This window comes from Doryrhamphus excisus, linkage group LG6 (genome assembly GCF_037039965.1).
Source record: "Doryrhamphus excisus strain RoL-2023G ecotype Guam linkage group LG6, RoL_Dexc_Guam_v1.1, whole genome shotgun sequence".
Lineage (NCBI taxonomy): Eukaryota > Metazoa > Chordata > Actinopteri > Syngnathiformes > Syngnathidae > Doryrhamphus > Doryrhamphus excisus.
The window spans coordinates 13,034,563-13,052,402 of NC_136362.1; the positions used below are offsets into that span (position 1 = coordinate 13,034,563).

The 17,840-nt window shown below is 43.2% G+C and overlaps 1 protein-coding gene across 2 annotated transcripts in view; it reads right to left on the bottom strand.

Annotated features, from left to right (window-relative positions):
* Positions 1–17,840, bottom strand: part of tmeff1a (transmembrane protein with EGF-like and two follistatin-like domains 1a) — a 21,328-nt gene continuing 3,488 nt past the window's right edge. The window contains exons 1-10 of one of the 2 annotated variants that reach the window (XM_058066273.2): positions 10,348–10,749; positions 5,841–5,950; positions 5,630–5,759; positions 5,463–5,492; positions 5,282–5,378; positions 5,028–5,176; positions 4,848–4,907; positions 4,659–4,782; positions 2,600–2,761; positions 1–2,528 (exon numbers count right to left, since the gene is read on the bottom strand). In XM_058066273.2, coding sequence (XP_057922256.2) covers positions 2,435–2,528; positions 2,600–2,761; positions 4,659–4,782; positions 4,848–4,907; positions 5,028–5,176; positions 5,282–5,378; positions 5,463–5,492; positions 5,630–5,759; positions 5,841–5,950; positions 10,348–10,480 — 1,089 coding nt within the window. In that variant the 5' untranslated portion in view covers positions 10,481–10,749 and the 3' untranslated portion in view covers positions 1–2,434. Of the gene's footprint in view, positions 2,529–2,599; positions 2,762–4,658; positions 4,783–4,847; positions 4,908–5,027; positions 5,177–5,281; positions 5,379–5,462; positions 5,493–5,629; positions 5,760–5,840; positions 5,951–10,347; positions 10,750–17,840 lie in introns of those variants that run through there. The other variant, XM_058066274.2, reaches the window with a different exon arrangement.

Genomic DNA, 17,840 nt, shown 5'->3' on the forward strand with positions numbered 1-17,840 from the left:
TTTTTGTTTAAAAAGAAAGTATTTTATTAATCCCAAAAGTGTGTATACATGCAGAACAGGTCAACAAGTTAAAGACTTCCTAGTCACGTTAAGACATGTCCACAAGACAAGACAAGATGGAGGGGGGGGGGGGGTTGCTGGTGATGCTGTAAAATCCAAAGAAACTTGATGATTTATGTCCATGACAAGACATTGTGGACCTTTCCAGCATGTCCTAATAGCTACACAAGAACAAAGACATGACGTGATTGTCACTTCTTTAAAGTTTGTGCTTTTGACCAAAATGGAGGTGCTCACGGCCAAGCTAGCTGTTACCTCGCTAGTCACACGAACACCAGGTGGCATGGCCGCTAAGCCAAAAGTTGAATGAATTTGTTTTCAATTAGGAGTCATCATTCAGGGCTTACTTTTCAAGAGTGGCTACTATTAGCCAATTAGCTAAATTTGCATCTTAAGGATAAACCAAGATGTCCATTGTTGCAAACAAAAAATGAATAGTACTTTTGTTGTTAGGGCAACATAGCGCGCCTCCTGGTGGACAATTTTCAATTTTAAAGGGGACCTATTATGCTCATTTTTCGGCCCTTTGTATTGAGTTGAGGACTCCTATAGAGCAGCTACACACAATAACCCGCACAGAAAATTTTCTAGCTCTTCCAGAATCTGCACTTATTCCAGGTGTTTAAATTGCCCCAAGCATGGCCACGCCGTTGTGATTGGTCACAAGTACTTCCAGACTACTACTGAAACCCCACTTTCTCATTATGTGGGTATAGGAGTTGATAATAAATGATAATAAATAAAGCCTTTGCAGAGCTAATTGAAAAGTGGTGAGGAACTACAAGTAGCTCATGAGCTACTGGCTGGAGCCCCGGGCTTAACGTGTATGAACCCAAAGAGTGGTAACGTTGAGCCGTGTTTACTGAGTGCAGGCATAGTGTGTCCGACATTAATGCAATTGATTGGTGGAGCGTATCTAGTCGACCGAGCATGCCCATATAAGGAAGCCCGGCTCCTGGTGGCGTTACAAACAGGAAGTGTTCGCCACTTCTTTCAGGACTCACTTCCAAATGTGCAAACTATGTTTGCACATGTTATAAACGAGTGTCCCATTACGGATAATGCATTTTCACATTATACATTTCATCATTATCCGTAGTCGTGTTTAAAGAAAATGTACATTCTATATTCATTCGTCATGCTCGGTGATTGGCCAGTCACACACAGCGAGCATCTCAGCGGTGCCTCATTCACGTACACGGTGTAATTGGCAAGTTAAAAGCGGCTTGTGTTGCGTTGGTCACACTGCCTCCACATTATTTTGTTTTCTTCAGCTCGCCTCTATTTTGGTTTGTGTCTACGGTTACTTGGTAAACTTGTCTCATAACGCATGAGGTGCATTTGACATTTGTCAGTCACTTTGCAACTTTTTCCCTTGAAATGTATTTTTGTCTTATTCCATGAAGTCATCATAAAATAGGTGGGACTCCAAATTGTCCATAGGTATGAATGTGAGTGTGAATGGTTGTTTGTCTATATGTGCCCTGTGATTGGCTGACGACCAGTCCAGAGTGTACCCCGCCTTTCGCCCGAAGACAGCTGGGATAGACTCCAGCATACCCGTGACCCTAGCAAGGATAAGCGGCATAGAAAAAGGATGGATGGAAGGCTGACAGATTATTTCCTTGTTTGCCATCATTGCATGCTTGTATGAATCAACAACTTCACATAGATCATAAAATAAATAAATAAATAAAATCTTACAGATCACTTACACACATACACAGTACACATATAGCGGAATAATAATAAATAATAAATATAATAATCAACGATTGCTATATTTGCTGCATAGCAAATATAGCAATCAATCCATGCCAATTTCAGACTTAAATTATGTACCAATGTAAGCCCCACCCTTTTCTGGTTAAACCACACCCACTTCCGGTGTATACAGATAGTGGTATACTTGCTCATCCCTTGCGAAAACCCCTATCTGAAACTTTGGCCTGGTTTAACACAACAATGCAACATTCTAACATTTATAGGTCAGAAAAGTGGGAAAAGCATAATAGGTCCCCTTTAAAAAAATGCCTGATGAGCATTAATATTGTGTCACGTTCCAAATAAAATTACAATCAAGCAAGGTGACAGTAATAAAAGCTGCTTTTGAGGACGCTCCGAGGACACAAGGGAAACTTGACACCAGCTGTCATGCCAACAAAGTCACAGCAATCATAAGAAATGATGATGAATATTATTATTATTATTACAATGTCATTCATGTCGCTCAACATTCCAGAAGGATCCAAAAAAGTCTAAACATTCCACAAAGTTGTCCGCATGGTGACGGTCCAAAGAGCGAAAACAGCATAAGTTCTTCCTCCAGGACATAAAGATTCTTGTAAAAAAAAAAATAAAAAAAAGATGGCGGTTATACCATCCGAGAGTTTGTGTCTGAGGATGAGAAGTGTCCCCCCACGTTGTGTTTGTGGCGGCGAGCCCCACGCTTGTTTTTGGGACATTTCCTGAAGGGGACGCACACATTTTTGTCATTTTTGTGTGTCTTTTTCAAATAAGACTGGACTGTCCAACTCACCTGGTGATGCACATCACCACAGCAACGATGATGGCGATCTGCACGGCACCGATGACGGAGGCGATTAGGACGTAATGCAGCTTCTGTCCACTAGGGACCACGTAGAGGACGTTGAAGTGCTGAAGCTCATCACAGCGAGCACCTTTGTAGCCCGACTCACATCTACAAGTCACAACCATACATAAAGACGTATATTAAACGCTATAGTTTGCTATAAATACACATTAAACAAGTAGTTCATTATATATACACATTAAAACACGTATATTACACACCATAGTTCATTAAATGTAGCAGGTTGCAGGCCCATAAAAGGCCATGGACCGAGGTCCGCCATTTGGTGATGGCTGATATCTTTCTCCTTGGGCTTTTCCCTTCAGGGGTCGCCACAGCAAATCAATCTCCTCCATCCAACTCTGTCTCTCTCACACCAACTACCCTCATGTCCTCCTTCACTACATCCATAAACCTCCTCTTTGGTCTTTCTCTATGCCTCCTACCTGGCAGAATCCTTCTACCAATATATTCACTATCTCTCCTCTGGACATGTCCCAACCATCTCAGTCTGGCCTCTCTGACTTTATCTCTAAGGTCTCTAACATGTAATGTCCCTCTGATGTACTTCTTCCTGATCCTGTCCATCCTGGTCACTCCCAATGAGAACCTCAGCATCCTCATCTCTGGTGATAAAACATGCATATTATAGTCTAGATTTCATTATAGATGTGCATTATGTACATTATAAGCCATGGGTACAGTAAACATAATCGATATTAGAGCTGCGTCAATTGATCGGCCAATTCCCATTAAAAATATGTGATCGTCATTAAACGATAAACGCTTTTCAAAGCCGATCACAAAAACTGTTGCCAATACCCGTATTGAGCCAACAAGGGATACACTTTCTCCTGTATTGCCATGACAACCAAAACGAGTCAAAAACTCAATGACTTTCGTTTGCACCAATTGATACCATTGTGTTTAATCACTCCCTTATGCATTTTGTTTACACATTTTGTCGAGCTGGCACTAGCGGTTCATGCGGTACTTTTTCACTTATTGCTCAATTTTGCTCTATTGTTGTCATTATACTAATTATATCATGTCTTCAAAACACAATTTTTTGTGTAGATAACTCATTATCCATATAGAGTATACATTAATCACACAAGTCATCCCTCACCACATCGCGGTTCAAATTTTGCAGCTCCACCCTATCACAGTTTTTCAAAAATGGATTAATTAATAATGGCCTATTATTAATCCAAAATATGCGTATGTAAGCAAGTATTTTCTCTTCTTAGGTTAAGCATTTTCAAGCATAAAAATGACAAAATTAACAAAAATGCAAACATAAGTCATTAAAAAGAATCATTCAAATTGTGATTTGTAATATTCTACTTTTGCCTCAGTGTCAGTAACGTTCAGTGAACCATAAAAGCACCAAACTTGTTGTGGCCGTAACCTATGCCAGGCTAAAACTCAACTCTGAACCCCTGACATCACTTCCTGTCCTCGACATAGCCATACATTTATTTCAAGATAAAGCAAAAGTTTTATTTATGTCTTAAATAGCTTATTTCCCTAACTAAATAAATTCTATATTTGGTAATACAAGTGTAAGGTTGACCATGTGAGTGTTATTTAATGTCAGGAGGGCTCCAATAATGTTAAAGACTTTTCGTTTCATTGAGCACCTCGAACCTTTCGATATTATTCCCAGCTGCCACTATATGGTGGACATACCATTTTTGTCATACCTACTGTTGTGAATTATTGTTGTTTGTTTGAGTAATATCATTTGATCAAGCCTTTTCTAACATTGTAGACTACAAATTTAACAAAAGTATGATTCGTGTTGACTTCAGATGGATATCAGTATTGGGGAGTATTAAAAGCTGCATTGTGCGTATCCTAACGGAAATTAAAAGGTTTCATCATGCACCCCTATTTTTTATGCTCTAACTGACAAAATCTTCCTTTTAGAAAGAAGGAATCTTTTGAGGAAATTCACTTATCAATATGAGGTCTGATTATTAATGTCATGTCATGTGAGTACCTGCAGGTGGCGATGTTGTAGTGAAGTTCACAGCGTCCATGAAGACAAAATCCAGAATAGGCGTCGCCACAGGCTATGGCCACACCCCCGTAGAAGCCGTCTCCATGCTCCAAACCTTTGGTTTCTGCAAAATGGTCACGTGTCACATGACGCCACCTGAAGCCATGTGAAAAGTCAGCGTGGACTCACCCAGGACATTTACTTTGAAAGGACTGCCGTCATCCTTCCTCCCCACTTTGTCTTTGTCAGCTGACAACATGCATACAGTACACACACACACACACACACACATACACACTCAGGGATACAGTCAACAAAAAAAGCACAAAGAGACGGAGGGGGTCAGGGGTCAGAGTTGAAAGGACAGACCACGACAGCGCCCCAGGTGTTCCACGTCGATCTGCTCCTGCTTCATGCAGGAAGCTTCACGCACCAAACACGGACTGTTGTAGGAGTTGCCATCTGTGGCGCACACGGGGTTCTCGTTGTGACCGCTGCAGTCGATGTTACAGATGCACCTGGGGTCAGAGGTCAACTCTCATGTCACAACCAAACAAAGACGGACGCCCCCTGGACACTAATGGGTGTCACCGTGGATCTTCATGTTTGATGAAAGGACTCACCAGACGTCTTCAGAGTCTTCGTCACATTCTGCTCCGTATTTACACGTGCTGCACTTGGAGAACTTCTTGCTCATCTCAGACCCAGAACCTTCATCATCTGAGAGGAGGACCAATAAAAGCTGCTGAGAACATGCAGACATGTTTGTAGGGGACACAAAAAAAACAAAGAAGAAGAACTCACCGTCTGGATCCCCTGAACCCGAACCAGGATCTGTGAAGACAAGGAAGTCACAGTTCTTCAACCTGAACTTTACATTGAATTGTTGTATCTCCAACAAAGAGCTTTTACCAAATCTGGAGAACCTCACACTTCACTTCTAGAACATGTGAGAGACCTGAAGGACTCACCAGCTGAACACGGGCCATCCGCCAATCTGGAGATGAGCCTCTGCTGCTTGCAGGATGCCTGGCGGCGGTAGCACTCATTCTGGTACGTGTCTCCGTTGGAGCCGCACACAGGGACGTAATTCTTGTGGCACTGTGAAGTCCGACATGAACTTAGAGCTCAGATAATATGATTCAATGGGACCGGCGGCATCACACACTTTACAGAACCAACCTGGAACTGACACACACACTTGAGCTGAGAGCCGTCGTCTCTGCAGACACCCCCGAACCTGCACGTGGTCTCGTCACACACCCTCAGGTCGCTCTTCTTGTCTGATGCGCCTGAACAAGAACAAGAAGGGACACAAGTCTTGTATCTCAAATGGAATACTTGCATCAGTACACATCAATGAGTATACTGTGCATCTGTACATCTGATTTTATGCTTTGAACTGCAAGCTAAAGTTTGGGTTACAAGCTGCAGGCATACAGTGAAGAAAATAAGTATTTGAACACCCTGCTATTTTGCTATTTCTCCCACTTAGAAATCATGGAGGGGTCTGAAATTTTCATCGTAGGTGCATGTCCACTGTGAGAGAGATAAACTAAAAAGAAAAATCCAGAAATCACAATGCATGATTTTTTAACAATTTATTTGTGTGATACAGCTGCAAATAAGTATTTGAACACCTGAGAAAATGAATGTTAATATTTGGTACAGTAGCCTTTGTTTGCTATTACAGAGGTCAAACGTTTCCTGTAGTTTTTCACCAGGTTTGCACACACTGCAGGAGGGATCTTGGCCCACTCCTCCACACAGATCTTCTCTAGATCAGTCAGGTTTCTGGGCTGTCGCTGAGAAACACGGAGTTTGAGCTCCCTCCAAAGATTTTCGATTGGGTTCAGGTCTGGAGACTGGCTGGGCCATGCTAGAACCTTGATATGCTTCTTACGGAGCCACTCCTTGGTTTTCCTGGCTGTGTGCTTCGGGTCGTTGTCGTGTTGGAAGACCCAGCCACGACCCATCTTCAATGCTCTGACAGAGGGAAGGAGGTTGTTCCCCAAAATCTCACAATACACGGCCCCAGTCATCCTCTCTTTAATGCAGTGCACTCGTCCTGTCCCATGTGCAGAAAAACACCCCCAAAGCATGATGCTACCACCCCCATGCTTCACAGTAGGGATGGTGTTCTTCGGATTGTACTCTTCATTCTTCTTCCTCCAAACACGCTTATTGGAATTATGACCAAAAAGTTCTATTTTGGTCTCATCTGACCATAAAACTTTCTCCCATGACTCCTCTGTATCATCCAAATGGTCATATGCAAACTTAAGACGGGCCTTGACATGTGCTGGTTTAAGCAGGGGAACCTTTCGTGCCATGCATGATTTCACATCATGACGTCTTAGTGTATTACCTACAGTAACCTTGGAAACGGTGGTCCCAGCTCTTTTCAGGTCATTGACCAAGTCCTGTCGTGTAGTTCTGGGCTGATTCCTCACCTTTCTTAGAATCATTGAGACCCCACGAGGTGATATCTTGCATGGGGCTCCACTCCGATTGAGATTGACCGTCATGTTTAGCTTCTTCCATTTTCTAATGATAGCTCCAACAGTGGACCTTTTTTCACCAAGCTGCTTGGTAATTGCTCCGTAGCCCTTTCCAGCCTTGTGGAGGTGTACAATTTTGTCTCTGGTGTCTTTGGACAGCTCTTTGGTCTTCGCCATGTTACAAGTTAAAGTCTTACTGATTGTATGGGGTGGACAGGTGTCTTTATGCAGCTAACGACCTCAAACAGGTGCATCTGATTCAGGATGATACATGGAGTGCAGGTGGACTTCTAATGGGCAGACTAACAGGTCTTTCAGGGTCAGAATTCTAGATGATACACAGGTGTTCAAATACTTATTTGCAGCTGTATCACACAAATAAATTGTTAAAAAATCATGCATTGTGATTTCTGGATTTTTCTTTTTAGTTTATCTCTCTCACAGTGGACATGCACCTACGATGAAAATTTCAGACCCCTCCATGATTTCTAAGTGGGAGAAATAGCAAAATAGCAGGGTGTTCAAATACTTATTTTCTTCACTGTAGCAGGCATAGCCATGGACAGCTATTTGGGGGCTTGTGATAATGTGACCATGATTAAAATGGACTTAAACGGCACCTATTATGCTAATTTTTCAGTCCTTTGCATTGAGTTGTGGACTCCTATAGCGCAGCTACACAAAATAAGCTTTCTAGATCTTCCAGAATCTGCACCTGCAGAAGCTGAATTTCCCTAGTTTTTAAAAAATGGTCTGTTTTAATTGATACCACCCATGACCCGCCTCCAGGTATACCTACTGCGCTGTGATTGGTCACAAACCCAAGCGCTCCTAATGACTTCCGGAGTACTGCCGAAACCCACTTTCAAATTTTGTCAGTTTTGGAGTTGAGAGCTATTTGAAAAGTGGTTAGGAGCTACTGGTAGCTAATTAGCTACTGGTTGGAGTACTCAATTTGACACAACAACAGTAGTGTTGTCACAGCTATCCCTAACTTCTTTCTGAGCTCACTTCAAACATCATTATCTGAAACTGGGAAAAGTCGCCGCTAGCATAAAACATGCAAAAACTGGGATTTCTAACCGTATAGTAGTTTTTCTAAAAAAAAATAATGGCCCATATTTCAAAATTGATATCCCTTTACATAACATTTTTTCAGTATTTTTTTTTTTATACCAATGTGCCTGAACGTTTCCCAATGCACGGGGGTTAGGAACCTTTGATATATTTGAAAATACTGTAAAAAATGGCACTTTTGTAGAATTGGCTTCTTTATTTTGTCGTGTAAGATTACTGTCTCCATCAACTAATGTAACTGTTTAATCGTATTGAATTGAATCATATACTTTTCACACTGTATACAATTGTTTTGTTTTTAAAATATATATTTTTTAATCGTAGCTCCACCCACGTATTAAGATGTGTATCAAAGAGAGATTTATATCCATACTTATTATAAATCACAACTTCTTTCTATCTGTGATTAATTGTGATTAAATATTTTAACCGATTGACAGCCTTAAAACAACAACTAGAGTGTGTGCACGTAGGCGTGCGTGTGCGTGCCTATGTTTTATAGCGTGTCATGCAGTGAACTGAACGCAGCACGAAGGAGAGAGTTTGCAGCCAATTAGTCGAGAGCTCTCAGCATGATGAGCAGACGGGATGAGGTGGATATTTGGAATAAATGTGAAGATTAAATGTGAGGATTCCTCTAAAAGCGTCTTAGAAGAATAATACCTGCGCTCTTTGAGTCGTTCAGCAGGGGATGATTCCACTGCTGTCACCAAAACACTGATTGAACGCTGACATGGGAAACAACCCAAATCAGTAGATGTGACCCAAACGCCACAAAAGGTGATGAGTAGCATCCTCCTGGTTCTCTTGTCTCACTTATCATATTAGCATGTTTACATTGTGTTGCATTAAAAACGACTACATTCCTCCTACTCAGTCTTCTAGCTGCTTTGAAGAAAAGCACCGAAAGAGTGACTGAAGTCAAACTAATCACCGTGGTTCATTCTGTCAGCGCTCAGCAGGTCAGCAGGCTAGCTGCATGCTAATGGCAGCATGCAGACGATCAATGAGAAGAGTGCTATGAGCTGTGAAAGAAAAGATGGCTGTGTGATCGATGGCGGCTGCAGCAAGGACAACAACCCATCCCAGCATGAATGATGAACACGTGTATATGTATGACAGCATTTACAGTGTACATATACAGTAGTATTTACAGTAGTATACATGTATAGTTGTAACAGTGTACGAGCAGGGTTTCCCATACATTGATTTATTCTTGGTGGCAAATACATTTGGACTGCCACAAAATATGTTTACATGTGTACTAGTATTTATAGCAGTATACATGTATATCAGTCGTTACAGTGTACACGTCTAACGCTAGTAGAAGCTGAAAGCGAGAATGACAACAAAGACAAGATGAAGAAAGAACGTTTGTTTCAAGTCATCCTCACCTTTGACCCGTCAGCGGCACACAGGAAGTGCCCCGCCTTCCCTTCCCCATTCTAAACGTTGACAGTCAAATCTTTCAACATAAAAAGACAAGAGCTGGGCGTCGCCCTCGCGCTCACCTGAACGCCTGCAGGCCACCGGTAGCCCTATAGTCACATGACCCGAGTCTCCTCCGACAGGAAGTAAGACGCCAAACCGTAAGAATAAAAGCAAACTTCAGGTAAACATGACACCGTGAATACTAGCAACTCCACGGCCCCACCCACCTCGCAGGGTCACATGGAAACATCTAGAAGGTCATGGGATGGCTCCAATGGATGCACACAGCAGAGGTGAAAGGTCATCAGCGTGTTTTACTGAGCGTCAAGTGACCGTTAAAACATTTAGTAGAAATCACGTGATGTCACAGGACATCACAAAGATGGTTGCACGTCCGATGAAGATCAACGTGGAACTAATCAATGCTTGCGTCTCCACGGTGATGCTAATACTTGACAATACGATTTTTAAACGTATCTCAGATTTATATTACAATTTCACAACAGTATGAACTGACAATGATCACCCTTGGTATGGAAGTGTGCCTAATCAAGTGGGCAATCATTCACACCACGCGCGTGCACGAGCCAAGAGTGCGGGAGGCTGCGTCATCGTGAGAACATCATTCTATCCATGCATCGTCATCGTCATCATTACCAACACCGTCACCGCCATCTTACCTGCAGCACAGTCTTTGTTTTTACATTCTCCGCCCTGAGGTTGATAGGACGCACGCGCCTCGGGCACGTCGAGCAGCAGCCACAACACGCACGCGGACACGAGGCACCGGAGCACGGTGCCTGACGCCATCATGGAGGAAGGTAAGGGGGGAGGAAGATGGAGGCACCTTCAGGAAGCACGGCGGAGGCTGCGTGGAAGCATCCCTGCTGTCCTCAGCCGGCTTGTGTGTCCTTCCTGCGGGATGAAATCTCTTCCTCCGGCCGGTGGAGGAGCTGGATGAGGAGGAGGTGTCTGACACCACAACAAAGACCAGGAGGAGCAGACACGCTGCTCACGTGACTGGAAGACAAATTCGCCCCCAGCGCCACTCCCACCAGGGCCGTGTCAATTGTTAAACACTTGATGGATTCACCCCACCCCCCCCCCCACCCCACACACCCCAGTCTAACATAACTCCTGAGATGTTCCCATATCATGATCCAGCAGGATCCAGTTCTCAGTACACTTCTTGTGTCACATTTGCTGGTTAGTGTGGTTGCCATGGTTACCGTGCACCTGTCCAACAAACTGCCTTGTTACACACTCTTTCACATTTGTCAGGTGACAAATGTTCTCAGATCATATCCATATTTGGAATGAAGGTCCAGTCAGCTTCTAGAATGTCTTCTCCTAGTAAGATGGCAGGTAAATACAACCCCGACTTCCAGGATGCTGGCCAGTCCATATACCGACTACATTACACTAGTACATTTTGACACCAAGTACATGTATAGTGAAGTACGCGCACTAGTAGTTTTACTACATTCATCCTGTCATCAAAGAAACAGTCAGAACCAGAAGCAGCTGACCAAACTAGAACCTTCTTCATGTTCTGAGGTTTCATCTTCATGGCTAATCTTCATGCAGTCCACTTTGAAGCTCTAAACAAAATCTCAGATTATTCAGACGCCATATGTCCCATCTGTCCTGCTGACTCGGCACCAGCAAGGCTGATTATGCTATTGTGTGGTGTATGTTTTGTTTTGAGGGGGGCGGGGGCTGTGTTGCTTGATGGTGGCATGCAGACCACCATCTGTAGATGCCCCGCCTTCTCCGCTGCCCCCAGCAGAGACAAGCACAGATAATCCCAGGCATCTTGCAGGGGATCGAGGAGGGAGGTCGTAGTACATCTTAAGGTAATTGCCACACCGAGATCAATCCCACCCTCGGCCATCTCTGTGTGGAGTTTGCATGTTCTCCCCGTTTTCTCCAAGGACTCCGGTTTCCTCCCACATTCCGAAAACATGCTAGGTTAATTGGCGACTCCAAATTTTTGTGATTGGCTGGCAATTAGTCCAGGGTGTACCCCGCCTCTCATCCTAAGACAGCTGGGATAGGCTCCAGCACCCTCTGCAACCCTTGTGAGGATAAGCAGTAGAAAATGAATGAATGAAACGTTCTTCACCAGCAACATGGCCGTTATGATGTCTTTCCTGTAACTCACACTGAATCTAAAATCATGGGACAAGAACAACCACATTGGTCCAAAATGTTTGGAACCAATGGAACCATGTGACCACCAGCTACACTCGGGCCCCTCAATAGGCAGATAGGCCCCGAACTGTTATTCCTTCTCTATAGGTTTTGTATGGGTCTGTGGGAATATAATGCAAGCCTGTTACAGCTTGCACTTTTTTAACTTTCACTTTTGGTTTTGGAGCAGTTTGTATAATCAACATTTTGTACGAAAATGTTGTGTTCCAAGTATGCTGCTAAAACAAAAGTGGACAGTGAAAATCAATAATTGAAAGAACATCGGACTGAAATGTTTCCATTCATTCTCCTTCCAAGGAGCGCAGGACTTGTACTTACATTCATTCATTCATTTTCTACCGCTTTTCCTCACGAGGGTCACGGGGGTGCTGGAGCCAATCCCAGCTGCCTTTGGGCGAGAGGCGGGGTACACCCTGGACTGGTCGCCAGCCAATCACAGGGCACATATAGACAAACAACCATTCACACTCACTACCTGGTTTCATACCTATGGACGTTTTTTGTAATTCATTCATTCATTCATTTTCTACCGCTTTTCCTCACGAGGGTCACGGGGATGCTGGAGCCTATCCCAGCTGTCTTTGGGCGAGAGGCGGGGTACACCCTGGACTGGTCGCCAGCCAATCACAGGGCACATATAGACAAACAACCATTCACACTCACATTCATACCTATGGATGTTTTGTTGTAATTGCTAACACTAAAATGACTTGACTCCTTCTCAAGTGTCCAAATTTTTAAACACACATTTGTCAACTGCACAGAACCGCAATGGCAATAGGAGAGTTCAGGTTGTCTTATCTGAGCAGACTTCCCAACGAGTTAGACTAGATATGACAGTTCTGGTCTAGAGTTAGGCTAGAGCTAGAGTGGGTTCCACCTAGTCTTTTAGCATGAACTGTGAACTGCTGAAACATCTTCTAAGACAACCTGAGCAGCCCAGTTGCATTCAAAGATCCATTCAATGTCCTGACAATACAATGACCTGGGTGAATGACAATATTCCCACTCACTGGACACGCTTCTCTGCATAAGACACAATATCCTGACATAGAGTCACATTCAAAATTACATGAAATGAGCTAATTGGTCAATACAGGACATGTACGACCCGGCCAAAAACCTCAACGCTTAATTGTTAGCACTTCTGTCTGGTAGTAAGCACTATTAAAAGCATGTTGTTCAGGGTTTGGAAGAGTCACATGACCAAGCACTCAAGGTGCTTCTCGTGCGGGTAATATTGTGGTCGACCTCTACCACCCTGGTCACAAACCTTTTCAATCACTGCCTTCCATCAGGAGCCTTTGGTCTATCAGGACCAGAACCTCCTGCCACAAGAACCAGACCACACATTAACATATTACAATAATACTAATCCACATTATCACTGGTACTGTTCATGTTGCATGCTTAAATTGTATTCATTTCACAGTTTGGGTGTGTCGTTGTGTAAATTGTGTTAGGTTTTTGATAAAACAAGCATATTTTCTTGCATATTTTTGTTTTCTGTATGACCAAGAAGCCATTCTCAGAAATAATGAAATAGCACATGACTGAAGTTGTTTCAGTTAGTTCTGCCTCCTGAATACAAACTGGACCATCAAGCATTAGCCTAGTTTTGTCTTTTTATTTATCAATATAGCAGTCAACGTTCAATTCCGGTCTGTCACTTTGAAACAAAACAACAATAACCATTCCTATTGTTTACACAGGTGAAGGGCACCAAGTTTGAAGGCAAAAACAAAAAACAAAATGACAGGTAAAATTAAACAAATTCTTTTCAGGCTGATCAGGATAAGAAGACGCTCAGTTGGCGGACAAACGAGTCTCAGCTGATGAAGATGATTCTTTAATTGGCTCAGATGGGAGAACCGGGGGTGCACTCAGACTGAAATAAAGAACAGAAGGTGGATTTCCTCTCAATCCACTTAGGAGAATCTGTCTTGTTTAAGCTATTTATTTGCTCAATCATGTCTTCCTGTCCACACAGTTTATATAATATAGTATATATAATAATACAGTAGCACAAACACATACTTTTAATATGAATGTGTAACAACTACGTGACTTATGTGGAGTAGCATTAGATTGAACTGATATAAATATTCAGTCAACTGAACAAATATAAAGTGGTGAAGAAAAACGGACACAAATCCTGAAAATAAACAACGGCGATGATGTCAGAAGGAAAAGTGGAAAATGTGTTGTTTTTTGGGGGGGGGGCGAAAATAGCACAGCTGGGCAAAAGAACTTTGCCATGTGAACACAAGGCCCAAACGTATAACACTGAGTTTGAAATCACCCAAGATGTTCCAGCTACAACGGGAGCAGACAACAACAGTACCACCGTCGTGTGTGTTCCCAGGAGTATCCGAGTGGCGGTCAGGGACAGACTAATTGAGGACTTCCGTTGCACGGAGAAATTGGGAGTGGTAGATAAGCAGATTAACAGCAGGTTAACAGCATGATAACTGAAGTCACACCCAAGAAAATCCCTATTTTATGGACTTACTGTGGAGGAAGCTTTTTCCCTATGCCAAATGGAAAATACTTCCGCTGTTTCATCTGGATCAGAGGGCTATTGCATTGATGATCGAAGGCCTGGAATGTGTTGTGAACATCATAGATAAATTTCTTGAGTGATGATTCCTAACGAGCAAAACAAGTGGTTGGAGTTCCTGATTCCTTACCAGCATTCATTCATTCATTTATTTTCTACCGCTTATCCTCACAAAGGTTGCGGGGAGTGCTGGAGCCTATCCCAGCTGTTTTTGGGCGAGAGGCTGGGTACACCCTGGACTGGTCGCCAGCCAATCACAGGACACATATTGACAAACAACCATTCACACTCACATTCATACCTATGGACAATTTGGAGTCGCTAATTAACCTAGCATGTTTTTGGAATGTGGGAGGAAACCGGAGTACCCGGTGAAAACCCACGCATGCACGGGGAGAACATGCAAACTCCACACAGAGATGGCCGAGGATGGAATTGAACTCGGGTCTCCTAGCTGTGAGGCTCGCCTAACATGCAGCCTCCTTACCAGTATAGACAAAAAATAAACATGAACAGAAAAGGTGTCCAGTGTTTATGTAACATAAACACTTTTTTCATTTATAAGTCGTTCTGGAGTATAAGTTGCAGGAACAGCCAACTTGTGAAAAAAAGTGCGACTTATAGTCCGGAAAATACGGTACAAGCTCACCGAGTCTGGAGTTGCTAATAGCCATTTCCCGGCACAATCAAATGGTCTAGCTAAGGATTTTAAACACTGGTAGTCCCTCGAAAAAAAATTACTGGCCACATTACATGTTACTGATGCTGTAGAAAACGCTAAAATGCTAAAGCTCGTTACCATTGAGAGACGTCTTGAAGTAGCTTCTTTTCTTGAGAAAGTTCAGACTGTCCAGCCTCGACTTCGGGATCAGTATCGGGATCCAATGTCATGGTCTTGTGTGTTGCTCTGCTGCCGCCTGCTGCTTCTTCTCTTTCAGTGCAGTGGCAGCAGGCGGTCTCCTCCTACACACCTGAAGCCAATTAGCTTGGGATTAGCCTGTTTTTCCAGTAGCCTTTTCAATACTTTGTTTTGGTTTTCATTGGACTGCATTGGACCCTTTGGTGTAATTGTGTTTATTTGTAATTTGCCCTACGGGGACACCTTATGTTAATAAACATTTTGCATTTTGGGGTCTGGTCCGTCCACTAGTTCCTGACATCCAACACATATGGCTGTATTTTAAAAGCAGACATTTTAAAAAGATAAATTGCCATTTTTATCAACTCCTATACCGTTTATCATATCCTATTCGGCAGCTACTAATTGAGGAAGTACGTTGCAGTGGTAGAAAAACAGGTTAACAGCATAATAACTGAAGTCACACCCAAGAAAATCCCTATTTTTATGGATTTTATACCGTTTATCAACTCCTATAAAGTTGGTTTCGGGAGCTACCAGAGGTCCTTCTGACCAACCATAGCGGAGTGGGCGTGCCTGGAGGGGGCCACTGGTGGAATAAATTAAAACAGACCGTTTTCATGGGAAGTACGAAATCCAAATACATCTGAATAGGTGCAGATTCTGGAAGATCTAGAAAGCTTTCTGTGCTGGTTATTGTGTGTAGCTACTGGAGTCAATACAAAGGGTCGTAAAATGAGCTTGTAACGTGCATGCATGCAGGTAAGCTGCTCCCTGTATGCACACTCTATAATGCTACACAGACAACCATGATGATGCTGTGCATTGGATGATGCTGGTTGTCCATGATGGAAAGAAGTCTACTAAGTGTCCTTTGTTCTGCCACAGATGTCAGGCTGTCCAGCTCGGTGCCAATGACAGAGCCTATCTTCCTCGCCAGTTTGTCCAGGCATGTGGCGTCCTTCTTGTTGAGGCTGCCCTCCTGGCACAACGGCGTTGAAAGGAATGAATTGACACATGCAGATTTAGTGATTTTTCATGGAAATCGGTGGCCCCCGTACTGAAAACCATTCCTTAGCAGATGCCATCTGATGGCTATTGGACTGCACTGGCACCAGTAACAACCTTCATTTGGGCCAAGGACCGTCCCGTGTCTGGGTGGGCGTCCAGTGAGATTCTCCAGTCAGGTCCGGTAACATTTATTTGGATTTATCTCAGGACTGATGGGTGGCTGGATGGATGGATGGGCACAGTCCAAAAATGCAATCCAATTACCTCACCACTCATAAGGAGCCAAAGGGATCAAGTACAGTGTTGTGTCGTGTGGCAGCCTAAAGCGGGTTCTCTGAATATTTAATACTTAATAATAATAAACTGAAATAGGTTATTTTTCACCTGATCAAAGGTTTAAGGCCACGGCATATAAAAGCCAAAATCTGTTCAAAATTCTCATTTTCTGTCAGGCATTCACACGGTCATGCCCTCCTGATGGCTAAAGCTAAGAAGCTTTCTCTTCTTGAACGTGGTCGAGCTGCATAAGCAAGGCCTCTGGCAGCGTGCCATTACTGCTAAGACAGTCACTCTACATTTTTTAATGACCCTGAGGATTACGGGGGAAAAAATTGAGGCGGTAGACTGTCGTGGGAAATTTCTGTTAGCACTGGTGGAGAGAGGAAATGTTGCTCAACAAGAAGTCTGTCTTTTATGGGTATTTATTCTGCGGAACAGAACAGAACAGTTGAAAGAGACAGTTGAGCGTCTGCAAGTGTTCCCCCGAACGACAGGATAGAAACATAGTTGTATAAACATTATCAGGACTTTATCAGGGGCAAGGACGTATGCGGGTTAATCAGAACCTGTTGACATGGAAACGCCGTTGGTGAAACTTGTTTTGGAGACAGAGGGGCTCAGGCCACAAGCAGATAGTCACAACACAGCCTGTCGGACTCAGTCTGACCTTAATTAGCACATTAGCTGAAATACTGTATTTGTTCAAATCAATTGATATCATGCTAAAATGTAAGATTTCCATCACATACTAGACCCATAGAGTCGGAGGATACTATTGGCTGAAGGCCCTTACTGGTGCCGACTGCAGCGCAATAACCATCAGGCAAGAAAAGGGTTTCAAACACCAAAAAAACGCCATTTAGATTTTGCCAGGGCGCATCAAACATGGGACATTCTGATGAGAAAAAATGTAACTTTGACGGTCCAGCTGGCTTTCAACATTACTGACATGACAAGGAAATCCACCTGAGATGTTTGGGGTGCTTTTTCATTCAGTGGAACACTGGAGCTTCAAGTGGTGCAAGGTCGTCGACATTTGGTTATGTGCCGATGTAGTAGCTGTTTTTTTTCAACAGGACAATTCTGGCTTGACCAAGGACTTCTTCAGGGAGAAGAACATCACTCTTTTGGACCATCCTGTATGTTCCCTTGATTTAAATCCCATAGAGAACATTTGGGGATGGATGGCAAGGGAAGTTTATAAAAATGGTCATCAGTTCCAGATAGTTGAAGCCCTCAGTGAAGCCATC